Source organism: Parasteatoda tepidariorum, chromosome 6 (genome assembly GCF_043381705.1).
Source record: "Parasteatoda tepidariorum isolate YZ-2023 chromosome 6, CAS_Ptep_4.0, whole genome shotgun sequence".
Lineage (NCBI taxonomy): Eukaryota > Metazoa > Arthropoda > Arachnida > Araneae > Theridiidae > Parasteatoda > Parasteatoda tepidariorum.
This window is the reverse complement of record NC_092209.1, coordinates 61465111-61484435: the sequence shown is the minus strand read 5'-3', so window position 1 is coordinate 61484435 and position 19325 is coordinate 61465111. Positions and strand designations below refer to the sequence as shown.

Here is a 19325-nt window from a genome sequence, read left to right as displayed (position 1 = left end):
ATTTTAAAAAAAAACTAAGATTTCCTTTTAGAATTTAAGTGATTGCTGAAAGAAAAAAAATGTTTATAGTTGAAATATAGTTTAAAATAAATGTACGGCCATTAGACATTGGTAATATCTTACCCGTACTATCTTGCATGGTCTTCAGGATTCGATTCTTTATCTCCTAAAACTATATAAATATAAGGCAAACATATTTTTCTTTATTTCCTCTAAGTTTATAAGTTCTTTTTTTTTCTTCTTTTTTTATTTAAGCTTTCTTATTACCCCATTTTGCCTCATACAAGAGGCAGGCTCCCCTCTGCAGAGGATCGAAATTGTGATGGCATGTCTTCGGATCATCCTCAAGGATGTTTCCCAGACCGTCGCCAATAGCCCATTGTGCAGCTCTAGTGCGACGTAAATGAACAACAAGAACAAGAGGCAGGGCAGGATACTCAATATAATTTTCTTTTTATTTTGAATGGAAAGAAATAATCTTTTCTAAAAATATTATTGCATTTTTAAGAATTTGAAGGTAATTTATGGAAATTATTATTTTCAATATAAAAGTTATTGGTATAATTAATAAAAACATTTGCATTTCTTTTTAGCCACTTAGATACCACAGAGAACTAATTGCAAGTCTAGGCTCTCAGGTAATAACTGAAGTCAGGCGGAAGGAACCAAGGGTGTGCTGTATCGGTCATCGTTAAATTATTCTAACGTAGAATGCTCAACTTCACGCGCAGGTCACCAGACTACCAAGGCGGGAGAGCAGAGGCGTATCTAGAGAAAATGGCGCCTATGGCAATCCTCCCTATCGGCGCCCCTTCTTAAAATATTTTATATATATATATATATAATACAGTACTGAAGCGCGTTTGATTTGTAAGTTTCCAAGGATTGGCTCGAAAATGGATGTGCGCGAGTTGATATTATTCTGGATAAGTTAATAATTAATAGGTTGACATTTAATTATACAATTTTAATGATTTTAGAAAAATAACATTTATTTAAGAAGAAAAAAAGAGAGAAAGAAGCATGAATTGCCGTTTGGCGCATATTTTTAGCCACGGATTTGCCCGAAATAGATTTGCACGTGGTAAAAATTATATAAATTAACCAAGAAGTTTTTAATTAACTTATTTATAATAACATACAATTAACTCAATGATTTCACATAGAATTTTATCACTTTAGTTGGGTATCAATTGTTTTTTTTCTTTCAAGTTTTGAAGAGTTTGTCAATTTTTTTGGAGAAAAAAACCATTACTTTATGTTTTTTTATTTCTATTCATTTGATTAAACATCGTATTTAAATAGATATTTTAGAAACATTAAAATTCTAAGTAATTAGTTTATTTACATTAAAATCATTTCTTTTATCGTTTAAATCAACAAAGCAAATATTTTCTTCTTTTATAATACCCAAATCTAAAAAATTTTAATTAATGTTATCATCATGATTACAAAGCAAGATTAATTCTTTGCGGTAAATATTATTTAATAAAATTGTATAACTTTGAAAATTAAAGATAATTAAATCACCAATAAATCTAAAAACATATTTAATAATAAGTGCATGATTTTTTTCTTCATAATAGTGCAAAAATAAATTAGCTAAGAGAGATGAAAGATTAGATCCTTGTGGTATTCCATCAATTTGAAAAAATATTCTTTTCCATTGTTAAGGTAGTTATTAAAAATACTATGAAAATCGCAATTAAGGATATTTTTAAAATCATAGTAATAATTCAAAAAGACATCTTTTAGTTTAAAAAGGGGAATGCTATTGAAAAGATCCTGGAAATCAAAAGTCGCAATCGGGTTAATTTTATTATCTTTAATATATTCTAAACTCGAGTGATTATTAGTGATAATTCAAGAAAAAGTTTCTTTAATGATATTGTTAATAATTAATGTTTAAGTAGGTTGAGAAAATGGAAACTATTATGAACATATTTTTGCGGCATCGTGCTTGAAATTTTTAAAAGGAAAATAAAGACAATTAAAGTATAGACATTTTAGTTTCGTTTCGAATTTTTCTTCTTTTTAGGATTATAAAACTTTTTTTTAAAATCGTATGGTAGACTTGGAACTATTCAAAAGATTTAAATATTTAATTAAAAGTTTGTATATTTAAATTAAAAATTCTTATCTTTAATTCTTGTTTGTTCATTTTATACACATAAGTCCGAAGGTGGTTGGAACCCATCAAGTAAACTAGAAAAAGAATTACCTTTGACCTTTGGTAATCCTAATTATTAGTATCAGATAATCATGTATTATTACAATTTTAATGGTTCGATAGGGAAACGTTAAATATTTTATTTTAAATTACAAAATATTACGATAAAATTGTAAGTTACTTTATTTTTCTTTAAACCCATAGAAATTAGTGCATACATTAACTTGAGCAATAAAATCAAATGTAAAAGCATACTTCCCCTTAATAAAAACATTTTTCATCGAATTTAGGTTTTTGATCTTCGTATTCCCCAGAACCTTAGACTAGAAAACAGGTCCTCCCCCTAATATATTTCCTTTAAATTTGAGCTAAATAGAATATTATTTTTATGTAAAGAAACAAAAAAGTAACAAAAGTACAATAATAACTGAAAACACATTTAGAAAATCTGCACTAATATTAAAATGTTAATAACACACATTGATTTCTTTTGTTCATATTTGAATTTGTCACATAATTTTCGCATATTTCACAAAATAAATAAAATGGAGGATAAAAGCTTTATTTCTAAGAAGAAATATTCTGAATTAATGCAATAAATTAAAACTGTTTTGCAATAATCTTATTTTTCCAAACATGGCCATGGCTAAGGTACCAAGGGTATTGTTAAAAAAATCCATAAAAGATATGATAAAAAAATTGCTAAAAGAATTAGTTTAAAAAAATATTATTTCGAGCGGGCATAAAATGCTTTTTAAAGGAAGGTAATGTAATATTATTATTAAATATTTTAAATAGTTCTGAGAATTTTCTATAGTTACGGTTTATTAAAACCAAAGTAGGCTGATATGTGACCAAATTACTACGTTAAATCTTAGTTAATAAAAATGTCGTTTCTTAAAATTTGCACTCAAGCGTCAATTAGTTGAAAATATTAAAAAGAAAGAAGGTAGAGAAGCTGATATTATTCAATTGATGTTTATATTAAAAATATTTCTTCATAATTTTTGCATTCTTTTTAATTGTTTTGAGTACATTTGTCAAATTTTTGTGCAAGAATAATAATTATCATTATTTATCTAAATTTTCAGCTTATATTTTTAAGGATTTATTACAAGGTCTATTAAATATCAGAGAGAATAAATGTGATACGGGTTTGAAGTATCAGTTCTGCTCTTGTTGGTGTACAATGACTAGGATGTAAAAGAGCAACAGCCCCGGGCATCCAGCCAAAACGAGCATTCAATATATCAAAGGAACACACTAAAACGTTACATCAATTAGCAATTAGTTTAAGATAATTACAATTATAGAATAATTATTTTTATTATAGAATGAAATACTATAAAAGACAAATATTTCTTAATGTCTAATATTTAATCAAAGAAAGAACATAGCCAATATTGAAATCTAACAAATAGCCCTTGATAAATTTTGTGACAGAAAAAAAAATTAAAGCCAGATAGATTTCCGGATTTCGAAACATTTTCTAGTTTTACTATTCAATCAAATTGGTTTCGATGCCTTTCATCCCACCTGTCTCACTAGTGATTCAGCATATTTTGATACCATTTTTGTTTCGTTCCTACTTCATATTAATTTGTTTGCGACAATTAATTTGTATACCTTTTTTTACTACATTTTTGCGAGGAGTTTAAAAATATAATATTGAAAGCATTAACTGAAATTAATTTTTTTTTATACACCTCTTTTACTTGTATCATTCACACACCCGCAAGCATCTGTCTGCTCTAAATAATGAGATAATATAAATACGTGTGAAGTTATTTAAATTCATAATCATAAGTATTAATTAATTGTTATTTTGAATTGACAATTTCAGTCATTCTTTAGGTATTTAAAACTGCAGCATATCACATGAAAGTATTAAATATATCACTTTTACAATATTAAAGTAAAATAAAAAGGAATTCTGATCCTTAGGAACAGATATTAAGTATTCTTATGATCGAATGATGGGGCAAAATTACCTTTTAAACTAATCAAAAACTTTTTTATATTTTACACTAAAAAATTGCTTATTTTTAAATAATTTATTAATATTCAAATTGTTTAACAAATATGCTCCCGTCTAATGACAACGAAGTATTTTATTTTATCCAGTGATTTATTTATATTTTTTATTTGTTCTTATTTTATTAAATTAAATGAAAATAAAACTTCATTAAAATAAAACTAAAGCTGCCAAAATTTCATATATAGTTTCGATTTACAATTTTAAGAAGTTGTTTCGACTTTGCTTTAAAAATTTAAAAGCCTTTTTAAATAAAAAAAATTTAGAAGCCTTCTTAACTTTAAACACATAACTTTAACAAGAAAAATCAAGGAGTTAAAAATGGAAACAAATATGATCAATAAACAATAAAATCATAAGCTAACTAAATAAATGAATTTTGTGTCTGAAATATAATATTACAAATTAAACATATTTCATATTTAGGGGAAACATGGAAAATTTGGTCATACAGGAGATTTAAACAAATGATGCTTCAGATTTCTTACTTTTCATTAGTAAATAACTATTAAATTTGATGTTTCTTTAAACAAAATTATCAAATTTTTTTATACACTTATTGCTTTGTTGGTTCTTTAACTACTCATCCTTCAGAATAAATTGGGACAAATTACCCTTTAATAAGAACATTTGACCCAGTTTTTTAGCTCTTAAAAAATTATTTATAAAATATATTTTTTAATTTGATAAAGTTTCGAATTTGGGTAAAAAATATTGATGTAAACAGGGGACAAATATTATAAGCTATTAGATAATAAATAATTTCAACTTTAAAATTTATTATGTTAAAAAATGTTTTAATAAAAAACTGTGCAAACTTTTCATGTTTTCCCTAACTGCAACAAAAGTTGATTTAATAAAAACATTTGCTTACCTCCACAGGTGAAAAATTTCTGTCTTCTTGATATCCTACAAAAATTTGATACAGAAATTCCTCGTTCGCGGATTCATGTACAATTAATTTGGAAAATTACAAAATAAAATCAGTTACAATAATTAAGTAAATTAAACAATTAAGCTAGTTGGAACATTTAAGATAATTAAAGAATATCTAAATTTTAAATCAGAAAAAAAATAATAAATTAGGAAAAATATTTAAATTTTGTTTAAAAAGAAAAATTAAAATTGAACGAGGACCAATTTAACGATAATGTGACAAAACGCAAATCTCGAGACAGAATGACCCAAAGAATACTAAGAAGACCCTTCCCCTATTTACAGCCCTAAGAATTTTTTGTTTCAAACAATTTATGACCAGGAATCAGACAAAAGGGTGTTTCGAGGATATCTGATATTTCGGAAGCTGGGAAAAAAAGAGCCCAAGGCAATTTAAAGAAACTAAAAGCATTTTCTCACAGAGTAAAGTGAGGAGGCTATTTGACAACTCTGTGGGTGGTAGCTGGGAAAGAGGGGATATTTTCGTTACCGGAAAGAGTGTTTTATTGCTCTTTTGAATAGAAAAGTGAAGAGTAACAATTTTATAATTGTAAACACTTCTTCGTTTAGATTTTGAAAGGCGTCCGACAATCTAAAAAAGAAAAACAATGTATTATGGGCTTCAGAGGACTCCAGCTCCGAATAAAACTTTTCTAAAAAAGAAGAAAAAAGTGGGATCTGGGGGACCTTTTATGTTATAAATAATAAATGAGTTAGAATTTAAAGAGAAAAAAAAAACAATTAATGCCATGAGATTTTAGACTTTTCGGGGGCCCCTATGGAACTCGGGGCCCTGGGCCAGGGCCCACTGGGCCCATCCTTAAAAACGGCTCTGGGAGAGACGAAATGCACGTTTATAGAAAAAATGATTTAAAGTTCATATGATCAAATTTAATCTTAACACATAGATCGACAAATACATAATTATTAATAAAGTAAATTTTTGCATTAGCGGTTATTCGTTTAAACATTTAATGGTGCAGAGACATTTTTTTTAAATTTAAATATTGTCTGGGGTAATAAGTAAGTTTAAAATTTTAAGCGGTTAAAAATTTACCCAATCGAGAACCTTTAGATTAAAATGCAACTTCAGTTTACAAGCAACAAATAATTAATATTTAAAATAAAGGATATAACCATCGATATTTTTTAGACGAAGCCATTATCCGAATAAGTCTTTCCAAAATTTAAAAAAAAAAGCGAAATATAAATCTTTTGAATATTTTGAGGACAGAGGGCTTTTTGAATTTTTATAAAAATGCATATGTTTAATAAATAAACAAGCTCGAATTTTTCTATAAGATGTTTATTATTAATTTTTTCTTATTTTCTTAAAATAAAGGGAATTAATTAATGAAAAATTTTTTTTATTGTGCTGCTTTAATAGATAGTTATAAAATACATATGTGCCTACAAATAAGCCTCAAATACATATAAGCCTCAGTGATATTTTCTTCCATTTTATTTTAATTATAATGGACAAATAAGATGCTTTGAAATTAAAAAAAATACTAAGTAAGGTCTTGATAAATTACACAACTCTTTTTTTTCTCAATTTGTAAACAAAAGAATTATTTAAACTTGAGCTTAAGTCATTAATTTAAAATTAAAATTGAGTGTGAATAATATTTCTGTGACTTAAGGGCAAAATTAAAAAAAAAAAAAAAAAAAAAAAAAAGATCAGTTTGAACAATTAACGATACGTTCCTTAATCTATTCATTCAATAAATAAATTAACCAATTAAAAATAAATAAATTGAACTTTTATGAGTGTTTAAACCTAAAATCTATCTTTTAATGAATGAAAGGAAATCTATTTCGTAATGCTACGTAATTTACGTAATTTACACAAAAATATTTACTTATTGCAATTATGTTTCCAACATTTCAAATTTTAACATTCGTTTTTTCTTCCCATTAAGACATTGTTTTTAATAATAATACAATAACGAGCATTTAATTCACGAAGTTCACTTTTTGTTACCAAAATATCATTGTGCATATTAAACGATTTTGTTTTATAAAAATAATTATATACAAAAACAAAATATTATAATGTAGTAAACGCCCCTCTGAATCTGCATATACAGAGATACAAACTTGCTCTGCTCCGTATAGAAAAATATTTTTTATTGAGTGCAAAAGTTACATTTATTGTATGATTCTTTGTTTATTTAATGTAAAACCATTTTCCCTTTCTACGTTTAAATAATAAATAATTGAAAAAAATCACGTGAAACATACTTTTGTTTACTGTTATTTTGTTTTGGTTATTTTGAGAATTATAAATTTTACCAGAATTATCTTAAATTCTGCATGGTTTCGTTTTTGACTACCACTGAATAAAATATTTTAAAGAAAGTGGAGCAGTTGGCATTGCTAGAAAGTATATCGATCGCTATAAAATATAACGTGAAATAATGAAGTGAGCATGATTTCAATACATAAGAAATGATTACTTACAATTTAATCCTTGATTTTCAGAAAATCCTAATACTTCGTTTAAATTACATTTATGGCTGTCTGGTTTAAGCAAGGCAGAGGCACCTCCTGTTTTTAGTATTTAAATGTTTTGTGACAGTGATTCCCACCATGTGTGGCAAAACTTTCCTTTTTGAAAGGATTTACGCTAATTTACAGCAAGGGTTCTATTTGTATATTCAACAAATTCGAAAGTCGCTTTTCAAAGTGATTTTCACCCCTGATAAAATTTAAGATAATTGGGCTAAACTGGACAGGGACACCCCATGGTTTTCACATCTCTTTGCCCTCTGTCACCACCAAAGGGCTATTTTCTATGCCTGCAGGTGTTCTATTCATCCCCAGATAATTGCCCTTTTACATCCTGGTAATGTGATATGAAGAGATGTTTATCTTGTCTTTTTGCTTGTGGTACTGGAAAAAGAAAGATTTATCTGAGGATCCGATCATTGGAAGTTTTTATTCTGCTTTCTGGAGAGTTTTCTAAATGATTCTTTTCAATGTTTTATTTATTTTTTTGAAATTTGTATTATTGTTTTTAAAATTTGTATTAGTATACGAGTTAAATTAATTTTTTTAAAACAAGCAAAATATCAAAATATTTTGAAAAATTGAAAAAACGAAAGAAACGTTGGTGTTGGTTGATTTTGCGCCTTTTTCAAATAATGCGCCCATGGCTCTAGCCATGCCTGCCATACCCTAGATACGCCACTGCGGGAGAGCCATCCCCTCTGCAGAGGATCAAAATTGTGATCCATGTCTCCAGATCATCGTCAGAGATGTCTCCCAAACCATCGCCAACAGCCCAATGTGCAGCTCTAGTGTAAAATGAATAAAACACTACTAATAATACTTTAACTACTTAGAATTTTTTAAACATATTTTAAACTAGATGCCCCTCTCTTCCCCTTTGTAATCCCCTAATTCCCCTAATATTACCCCCTTCCACTTATATTCTTCCCTAATATTGTAATTAATTTTACTTCCCTTCCCCTAATTTTCTCCTAAATCATTTCATTTCACCGTCTTCTGCGATAAATATTTTTGCTTGAGCAAAATCCGATATTGAAAAATGTATGTGGCAAGCAATAGTGTAAACTTATTATTAATAAAGTTAATTTTCTTTTCTTTATTTTGCATTATGGTTATTTTGTAACAAATGGAGCCAAATATTAAATTCAAAGAAGAAGAGAAATTTAAAACTAAAGTTTTTGACAGAAAGAAATGGCAGTTAAGGGAGAAAAAAAATTTTTTTTTGTTTATTTTCTTTATAAAATTTTTATACTTACGAAATAATTTTAAACAAATCAAGCAGTTTACTCTATATTTTTGAAAAATTAGTATTTTATTTAGATTGTTATCCCAGGTGCTTTAATCATGGCGTTTAAAATATCGATAAACAGAAAACCTGGGAAAAACCAAAAAACCCAGACCTTTCTTATAGTTACAAAAAATCTCCACTACGTGGGGAATTCAAATTTGCAAAAGTTATGAGCCGGTTTATAGTTAAGCAAAAATAAGTAGCTATATGCGTTTCTAATTTAATAACCGCAATTGAAAGTTAAAATAAATAAAAGCTATAACAAGAAGGAAATTTTTGAAAGCTTACTTTGTTGTTTAACATTAATAAGTCTAAATATTCTTTAAAAAAGAAGTTTTTTGTGATTTTAACAATCGTTATGGTGATTAGCATGATAGTTCTCGAATTCAGATAATAGTTACTGTTTTTTGACAGCAAAATGCACCTTTTTAGTTTTTCCAGAGCTGTTATTTCAGGTGAACTTAGAATAATTAAAGTAATAATTTTAACTACTTTATATTAATTTTTTGCATTGAAAATAATTGTTATTTTTTATTGTAGCTTTGCTCTTCGTTTCTGTTATTGCCTCAAACCGGGTTTTAGAACTTAGTGACAGGTAATATGATTTCTTTATTAATCCAGTTATTCCGTTCATTATATTATATTATAATATTCTATATTAAAATTTTGTTTTCAATATGACTGATTAGATTTAATACTTAATTTCACTCCTATGCTTTTAAGATTTTGTTGCAATTCAGAGTCAAATTTTAAGGTAAAAATTTAAGGTTTCAAAGGGCTGTTAACGCTTATTACTATTGTACATTTTTTATGTACCTATGCGGAAATCTTCCCATACGTATCACTAAATTTAATTAAGTATCACAGGCGTCAATATTATTTCTTGAATAAAAAATTTAATGGCTAAATGTAAGTCTAATGTTTGCAAATTTTTTGGTCTGTCAAATTAATATACATCCTTGAAAAACACCTGATCTCAGTGTAAAAAAAGGAACCTTTTTTTTTCCTGTTAAACTGGGAACATAAGAAAAACTAATTGACATTAATTAACAATTTTCATTGTCTGTTACCTATTATACAGGGTGTTTATAAAGTCCCGGACCCATTTTGATGTTTAGTAACTCATAAAATAATAAAGATAGATTAAAATTAATAACATAAATGGTTAGATAGACTCAAAAAGTTTCATGACCCTTGTCAATGAACTTCCACGTGTGCCCCCTTCATCGCACGCAGAATATCAAGTCGATAGTCAATTTCACTCCAGGTAGCAGCAAGCATGTCGGCATCCACAGAGGCTATTGCGGTTGTAATTCTGGCTTTTAGGTCATCAATGTTCGACACGATCCTCTTGTAAACATTGTCCTTTATAAATCCCCAAAGAAAAAAGTCCAGCGGCGTTATATCAGGTGATCTGGGTGGCCAAGGAATTGGACCTCCTCGCCCAATCCATCTTCCTGGAAAATGGTCATTCAAAGAACTACGAACGATGATACCCCAATGGGGTGGTGCACCATCTTGTTACAAAAAGACATGTGGCTGAAGCTCGTCTAGTTGTGGTAATACAAAGTTTTCCAACATGTCTAAGTATACGACTGATGAGACCGTCTTTTCTGTAAAAAAGAAAGGCCGAATGACTCGGTCGTGCATTAGTCCACACCACACATTAACCTTTGGGGAATCCCTTTGTGTCTCAGGGTATTCATGGGGGTTTTCAGATCCCCATATGCGCACATTATAGCGATTAACAATGCCAGAAACATGAAAGGATGCTTCGTCGGAGAACATTATGAGCTTCAGAAAACTGCAATAGCCTCTGTGGGTGCCGACATGCTTGCCGCTACTTGGCGTGAAATTGACTATCGACTTGATATTCTCCGTGCGACGAAGGGGGCACACGTGGAAGTTGATTGACAAGGGTCATGAAACTTTTTAAGTCTGTCTAACCATTTATGTTATTAATTTTAATCTATCTTTATTATTTTATGAGTTATTAAACATCAAAATGGGTTCGGGACTTTATAAACACCCTGTATATTGGGAATATCTGTGAATGAAAATACACGTGTTAGCTTAGATTGCTAATGCATCCCTTATAATGTGCGTTTGTACTTAAACTTGAGTTACTTTTATAAAATGATTTTAATGTTTTTTTATTTAGGTTTCTTGAAGTTCGTAGCAATGGTATGTGGCTAGTAATGGTAAGTTTGCTAACGTTATACTTTTTATTTTTCCCTTTAGAATAGGCGTGCACAACCTTTTTGAGGGAAGGGCCACTTGCACAGCAGGTTGGCTAACGAAGGGCCGCACATGTATTTAGACATGTTAATGACAAATGTAATAATGTTTATTTAAACATTAGCGTTCCATTTTTTTTATTAATAAACTTAGTAATATTAATAACTTAGTAGTGCTCCATTATTAGAATTCATTCAAAAATAAAAAAACCTATACTTTTTTTTTTTTTTACAAAAAAATTTGCTATTTTTTTCATATGAACAATAGATTTATCAAAATAAATAAACATTGAAGAAAAGAAATATTTTTTTTTTATCATATCATGCAATATGAAAACTCATTTTAGAATTAAATTCTAATAAATTAAAAAAAAAAATGCAATGCCCACAGAATGAAAGTAGGATAAAGTTTAGTCGTAATTAAGTAATATAAATTCAAATTAAATATTTTAATTGAAGAAAATTTATAGGTTTTAAACAAAAGCCTAAAATAAAAACAAAACTGTGATAGTTCAAAATAAAATTCAATGCTTATTTTGTAATGTACTTTATTATTTTATTTTATTAATTATTAGATTTTTTATATCGTAAACATTTTCCTTTTTTTTATCGAAAAAGATCACTTAAGCAACAAAAAATTGAAATCTAAACTACTAACAGTGAGCAGTTTAAAAATTCACGTTTTCCGCCATTTTATGAATTTCTCAAGTTGCAATAACATTGCATTTAAATTAGGGAGGGAGTATTTGGCCCTTCTGTGAAAAATTCAGTTGGTTGAATGATCAGTCAAATATTTGGCAAAATATTTTTTAGAAATGCATTTTTCTAAGTTTTTTTTTATTTTTGAATTTTTATAGATATTACTTTTTTTTTTTCAAATTATAATCAGACAAGTCAATTTTGTCATTTGTTCGATACTTTGAGAATTGAGAAGGATCCATTTTTTGCAGTTTTTATTATAACCCAGCATTTTAACAGAACGTCTCATACTATTAATTTATTATCACTCTTTCCCTGTACTGTAATATAAATAACCAGTAACATAGAAAAGTGTGATTTTCAGCATTAAAGTTTTGTTTCAGGAACTAAGAAAAATTTGTTTTTTCTGTTTTTCTTTTTTTAGGCATTTTTATTATGACTCAGCATTTTTTTAAAAATAAAGTTACAAATAAAAAAAACATTTATAGCAATTTTTTTTCTTCTAAAATTATGGCAATGAGAAAAATTTAAATTGAGATTTTCGGCATAAGATTTTCACTTAAAAAATTAAGAAAATTTTTTCTATCTTTTTATTTTCTGTAAATAAGAAGAAAAAAAACTTTTTTTAGACGTTTTCATTATAACGCAGTAATTTTTAATAGCATTTCTGTTGACTTAATTCTTTTTTCTTGGCTTTTTCTGGTAATTGAAAAACTGAGATGTTCAGCTTTAAAAAAATTTTTCAAAAATTAAGATTGATTTTTATGTTCTCTGTTTCGCTTTTCGACATTTTCAAAAACGTTCTTGATTGGCCTTATTTTTTAGAGTTAATTTATGAATACGTTTTTCCAGGAAATATTATTCTGAGCATTGAAATTTTAGTTTCAGTGTTGCTATGCTGCTAAAAGATTTTGCTATTTGGCCCCAAGTGTACGGCGTTCAGTCGATTTTTTCTTCTTTTTTTTTCCGAATATTTGGTTTTTGATCAAATCACAATTCATTACCACATTCGACCAAATCATATTCGTTGCGGAAATAAAAACGAAGGAAAAATAACTAGGATTTACGATAAAACTGTACCGAAATACCGTATCAAAAAGTGATTATTTAATTGCGCGATTAACAATCACGTGTCGTAATAACATCATAGTTAAATAACGGGATCGTCAAAATCATGTGGAAAAGTATAGAAATAATTAGGAAAAAATATATTTATGCTGAACTCAGCACAAATAAAGCGCGTCAAATGCATGATTTAAAATTTGCATGTCGTAGCAGAATAATTGGAATTTTTTATGATACGTAGGAACGCATAGCAATAACTGCCGAGAAAAATTTTTGAAGAAAAAGAAAGAATTGCAAAAAAAAGATAGAAAATCACTTAGATTTAAGATGAAATCGTCACAATTGAAGTGCCCAAAAAGTGATTATTTAAATTTGTGATCTGAAACTCGCGTCGTTATAAAAATTCGGAATTTTCAAAATCACGTAGAAAAAGCGGAAATAACTGTTTAAAAAAAATCATTTATATTTACAATAAATTTGGCTTCAAGAAAGCGCGTTAAACGTACATTTACTAAAGAATCTGTTAAAATTGATTGTGTCAAAACGTGATGACTTTAAAGTGCGATTAAAAATTGCCATTTTTAAAAAAAATTCTTATTGTGTTTAGAAACTCTCGCGGGCCGCACTTCAGTAGTCGAAGGGCCGCATTTGGCCCGCGGGCCGCAGGTTGTGCACCCCTACTTTAGAAGAAAAAAAAAACTGATTTGAGTTGATGTGAAATGTGTTTACCAAAAATATTTTTTGTAAAACATCGATAACTTCTTGGCAGTAACTCAAAAATAATTCAATAAAAGATTAATAAAGTTCGAATGTACATTTGAAAATGTTCTGCTTCTATAGTACCTACTAATTTAAAAGATGTATAGCATGCTGTAAAAAGTCATATTTTTGTTATTTGATAGTGTTATAATTGTTTTATTTTTCTCGTAATTGTTTTTCATCAGTTATGTTTAATTGGGAAAAAAAATTAGTTTATCTATGTATTACTGGTGTATAAGTCAAACATCTAAATATCATCTACAAAAATTAAAGATCAATTCATTGGTATATAAGACATGCTAACTTGATTCAATCAAGAGGTACCTTTTAATAGATGAAGGTTGGCATTGTCGATAACTCCATCCCCACACTAGTTTGAGGTTTTAAAATTTTTATGTTTGACCTACACGCCAGAAAATACTGAATCATTGTTGTACTCTATATGCCCAAATAAAAATTGCGTAAAGAGCAGGTTTTTGTTTAGAAGCTTTAATGTTTTGAATTTTTATAATTATTTAAGAAAAAATCAAATTTTACATATCTTGAGTGATGAAAGCTACTGGCAAATACAGACCAGTTTTATCAGACATTTGTGAAAGGTCCATTTTTGTGATTTGAGAAAAAAGTACTTAATTTTGTGAAAATACTTTCATGTTTGTTAATACGAAGTTTTTCATAAAATGATCCTTGATATGGTACAATATTTATTTTGCATTTATCAGCATTAGCTCTTCTCTTCTGTGATGTGAATTTTTGTGAAAGTTATGATATAATATAGACTTTCTTATTTATGTATTAAAAATAACGGTTTATTGATCATTATCTTAATTTTAATATACATTTTAGTCTTATGCTTCATTGTGTTACATTTTAGATGTAACATGTAATAAAAATTTCATTTTTTTCAAAATGCCTTATTAAGATTAAATGTTTTTTGCTCTTGCGCCAACTAGGTGTTAAAAAAACTTTGACATAATAACATTACATAAGGAAAGTGTCTTATAAAACATTTTTGCATTTTAGTTTTATGCTCCATGGTGCGGTCATTGTAAAAATTTAGAACCTGTTTGGAATCAAGTTGCCCAATCGTTAGTTGATACTGAAATTAGAGTTGGTAGGATAGACTGTACAAGATTCACTAATGTAGCCCATGAGTTTTCTGTTGCTGGATTTCCTACTATTCTTTTGTAAGTATCAAATAAATATTTTGAAAAAAATTATAGATGAATTTAAGTTGTCAACATTATTTTTATATTAAACTGGGAGGACATACGTCTCCGCCGTGCTTTAGCAGTGCAGTAGAGGAAATTCATTTACCGCATTGCTAAACTGCTAAAAGCATTTCTAATTTTGATTTGAAATCTAACACTTTTTTTGAGTGTTATACATTGGATATATCAGGGTGGCCACCCACCTGGAAAACCTGGAATTATCAGGGAATTTTTTTATACTGGAAAAAACCTGGAAAAATCAGGGAAATTTGAATAAAAACCTGGAAAAATCAGGGAATTTTAAAGAAAAGCTGGAATTTTTTTAATTTCACTAATTTAAATTATTTACTAATTTTCTTAATTAAAATTATTTCATCCATTATACCCATTTTTTTTAGACGGAAATGTATCTCCAAGCAGTTTAAATATCATCAACTTAGCAATACTTTGCTTGCATCAAAATTTGCTCCATTACAGCTCTGTGGTGGAGGTGGAAGAAGGGATTAGGATATTAGCTTCTGTTTTTAAATTCTGCCCTTGGGCTGAATCCATTTATGGCTTAAGTTTGTTCCAATGATTTCGTGGTAATTTTTTTCCATTTTGACAAAATGTTTTTGTATTTTTTACTTTATAAAATTCTCCAAAAATTAGTTGGTTATAATTTAATAATAATAATAGATTTTATATTGCACTCTTTTTTTTGAAAGCTTTTGTATTCCCATTAAGAGAAATCTGTGAATTATTTTTTCTCAGCAAACCAACCAATCACAACCTTTTTTTACAATCGCTAACAGCAATGTTTATCGACAAATTGTTACAATTGTTGCATTTATGCTAATTTTTTCTATTTCATTTTAACCTTTTATGACATGTTTTCATTTTAAAAAAAGGTTTTTTTTAAGAACTATATACTAATATTTAATTTTACTCTTTTGTTGCTCAATATATGATTTTTGATACAAAATTTTGTACCAAAAGATTAAAAAATGAATAAAAAATCTTGCCAAATTGTCGAAATAAATTATTTTTTTCAAGACAAGATGTTAAAAAAATAACATTTTGAGTAAAATATTTTATAATATAGACACTTTTCTTGCCTACACTTAATTAGAATAAGGAAACTAAAACCTGGAAATTTTAAGATTTTTATCTGGAAAACCTGGAAAAATCAGGGAAATTTGAAATCTGATTTGAGTGGCCACCCTGTATATATTACTTAACTATTTAAAGTTTTTTACTATTCTTTTTGTGGTAAAATTTATTTACACATAATATTTATCTGAAAATTAATATATAAATTATTATATTATACTCGATGTGATTGTTTCAATGAAGACATGAACGTATATAGTAACACTTATTTATATTTTGTTTTATTTAAGATAACAGTTTCGCACAGAAATTATATGTTCCTTGGGCAAAAAATTGGGTACAAATTGTTAGTTCCAATAGTTCTCAATTTATCAAACAAAATTTCTTTATGAGTAAGTTTTTAATCTCTATTTTGGTGATTTTTGACAAAAACTGTTTAATATGTGAACTTGTATTTCATGATTCGAGCACAGATTAACTGCATTGATCACTAACAGGTGACGTAGCGAGATCTTTGATTTTCATAAGCTTTTAGGTAACGTGGTTGGTTTTCATGCACAGTTAGTGGACTTTTGTTAGATAGGAAAACAGTTTTGTACTTATTGCAGCAAAACTTTCATAAACATTGTAAACAAGCAAAAATTACATTAATTGGGAACAAAAAATAGCGCACAGAACTTGGCAACCGCAAGAAATAAAATGTTTCGTACAACAAACCGGAAGACCATCAGAGTCATTCTATCACACCAGTATCAGATTAAAGGTCTGTTGGGGAGGGAAAATATTGGAAGTTCTTTCTAGTACTTCACAGAAGGCAGATAAAGATGAAAAACTCAACTATTAATTAAAAAAAGGGGAAGAACAGGTGTCTAGTTTTTTAGAAATCAGAACTTATGCAATGCATGGGGTCATAAAATGACCCTTGGACGTCCTCCCAGGTTAAATTCTATTCTGGAAATGTAATATATATATGTTACCCTGCTAAAGTAGTGAAAAGTTATTCTACAGATTAACTAACTAATGTGCAGATTAACTTAAATTAGGGGTGAACAACCTTTTTGAGTGAAGGGCCACTTGCACATCAGGTAGATGAACGAAGGGCCACACACATATTTAGTCATGTTAGCGACAAATATGAGAATTTTTATGTAAACATTAGTGCCCTAAGCATTAAATAATTTTGCCAGTGATCTTTTAATAATATATTTGCAGAAAATTAAATACTTTTAATTATTTGAATTTGTTTAAAACTAAAAAAACTGATATTTTTTTTAAAAAAAAAACTTTTTCCATTTTTCTCAATAATTAATTTCTATTTATATCCCCCTATATAGAAATTAATTATTGAGTTAATTAATTATATATATTTTATATCCCCCTATATATATANCTCCAGATAGATCCGATTTTCGTAGTTTAAACGACGCTGCTTCTGACAAGCCTGGAATCTGCTAATATCTCGATTCTTATATATATATATAGGGGGATATAAATTCTAACAAAAAAGAAGCTTACAGAATGAAAGTGCAAAAAATATATGCATTTTATAGAGTAATATAAATTTGAATTAAGTATTTTAATTTTAAGATTTTTTTTAATATTTTTTTATTGCGTTTCGAAGTTCCTGCAGGCTGCACATCAACAGGCAACAAGTCACAGGTTGTGCACCTCTAACTTAAATGATCCGTTAAAGTGTCAAAAAAAAATTTCATTTCTCAAATAACCAAGGTATTCTAAAAACTATCAAATAGGTATTCAAGTGAAGACTAGACCTTTGCTGAAACGTTAAAGTTTTTGGACGCAGAAATTTGCACAATGTTAGTTTTTTACCATTATCTAAAAAATTAAGTTACAGCACTCAACACATTAGAAGATAGAATCAATCACTTTAAAAAATATAATAAGAAGAATAGAGTTGTTTAAAATATTATTACCATTGAGAAAATTAATATAATGTAATTTATTTATTTTTAGATATTTAAAAAATCAAGTCAATACAATCAAACAAACTTTTTGAACTGTAAAAATACATAGACCATTAATGTGCTAATTACCTTGGTAAATTGTGAAACTCTTGATCCCACACTATAATGAATTCCTGCACTCTAATGAATGAATTATCATTAATTTACAGATTAGCTAGGTAATGTGCTATTGACAGCTTTTGAGCTGTCAATATGCACATATTAGTTAGGAGTAACATATTAGTTAGAGTAACCTTTATTCATATTAGTTAGGACTGAGTTATGTATATATTACTGCTATTGGGTTTTTATAAATTTTTTGGTTGGAAAAAAAATTATGATTGTGATTTAAAAGGAAATGTGTATTTATTTTTAATTTAAACAAAGTAATACTTAGTTTTTAGCTTGTATTCTATTCCTTACCACTTCTTTAACTTTTGTTTTCAAAATGTTATTTATATTTGAAAAGAAGTGTTTGTAAATGGCTGAGAATATAAATCAGAATTCCAAAATTTTAACTGTTCCCTACATTAATTATAACGCTTTAATTTTTTTAAAAAGAGAAATGCATATTTAGTTTTGCATAAATAGCTTAAAATGTAAAGAATTGATTTAAACATCACCCTCTCCATGAATGTGTATTTTTTATTTATTTAATAATTTGTGTATTTTGCAGTATTAAAGGTCATAAAACTGTTGAATATCGTGGGGATAGGGAGCGTACAGAAATTGTAGAATTTGCTAGGAGAATGGATGGGTGAGTATTGTTAGTATATATAAACAAAAATTATTCTATAAATGACAGCCTATAAAATATGGAGTGATAAACATTCTCATTTTGGAAAGTGAAATAAATCTATTTGGAGCTTAAATGTCGTTTTTTTTTTTTTTTTTTTTTTTTTTTTTTTTTTTTTTTTTTTTTTTTTTTTCTGTTTTAATAATCACTGTTGCATTTTGATGTTAAATCAAATAGTGTTAAAAACATCACTCAAATTAGTTAACCTTTGCCAATGCTATTAAATTCAGTCTAAAACTTGGCGCTAACCCTTAAAAGCTTTGAACTTATCAGGGATGAGATTTTTCCGCTTTTTAGCGGATTTCCGCTTTTTTCACTTTTATCTCTTAAATTTCAGCTTTTTTATCAAAAATTCAGATTTTCTAAAAATTTCATTTTTTTAAACAAGTTATCTGCTTTTTCAGAAAATTCACCGATTTTCAAAGAGAAACAGAAAATTCAAACTACATAGCTACCAATCCTTTCTCATTTTTACTTATTTTACCTATTTTCTCCCCTTTTACACGCAGCAGATAAGATTTTCCGAATTTTTTACCGCCCTCCAGATAGATCCGATTTT

At 27.9% G+C, this 19325-nt stretch overlaps 1 protein-coding gene across 1 annotated transcript in view; it reads left to right on the top strand.

The window, feature by feature from the left end:
• The first annotated feature begins 9109 nt into the window (after positions 1–9109).
• Positions 9110–19325, top strand: part of LOC107451150 (Thioredoxin-related transmembrane protein 3) — a 24072-nt gene continuing 13856 nt past the window's right edge. Inside the window, exons 1-5 of the mRNA XM_016067162.3 lie at positions 9110–9398; positions 9484–9538; positions 11105–11144; positions 14727–14890; positions 18647–18727. Of these exons, the coding sequence (XP_015922648.1) occupies positions 9362–9398; positions 9484–9538; positions 11105–11144; positions 14727–14890; positions 18647–18727 (377 nt within the window). The 5' untranslated portion in view covers positions 9110–9361. The remainder of the gene's footprint in view (positions 9399–9483; positions 9539–11104; positions 11145–14726; positions 14891–18646; positions 18728–19325) is intronic.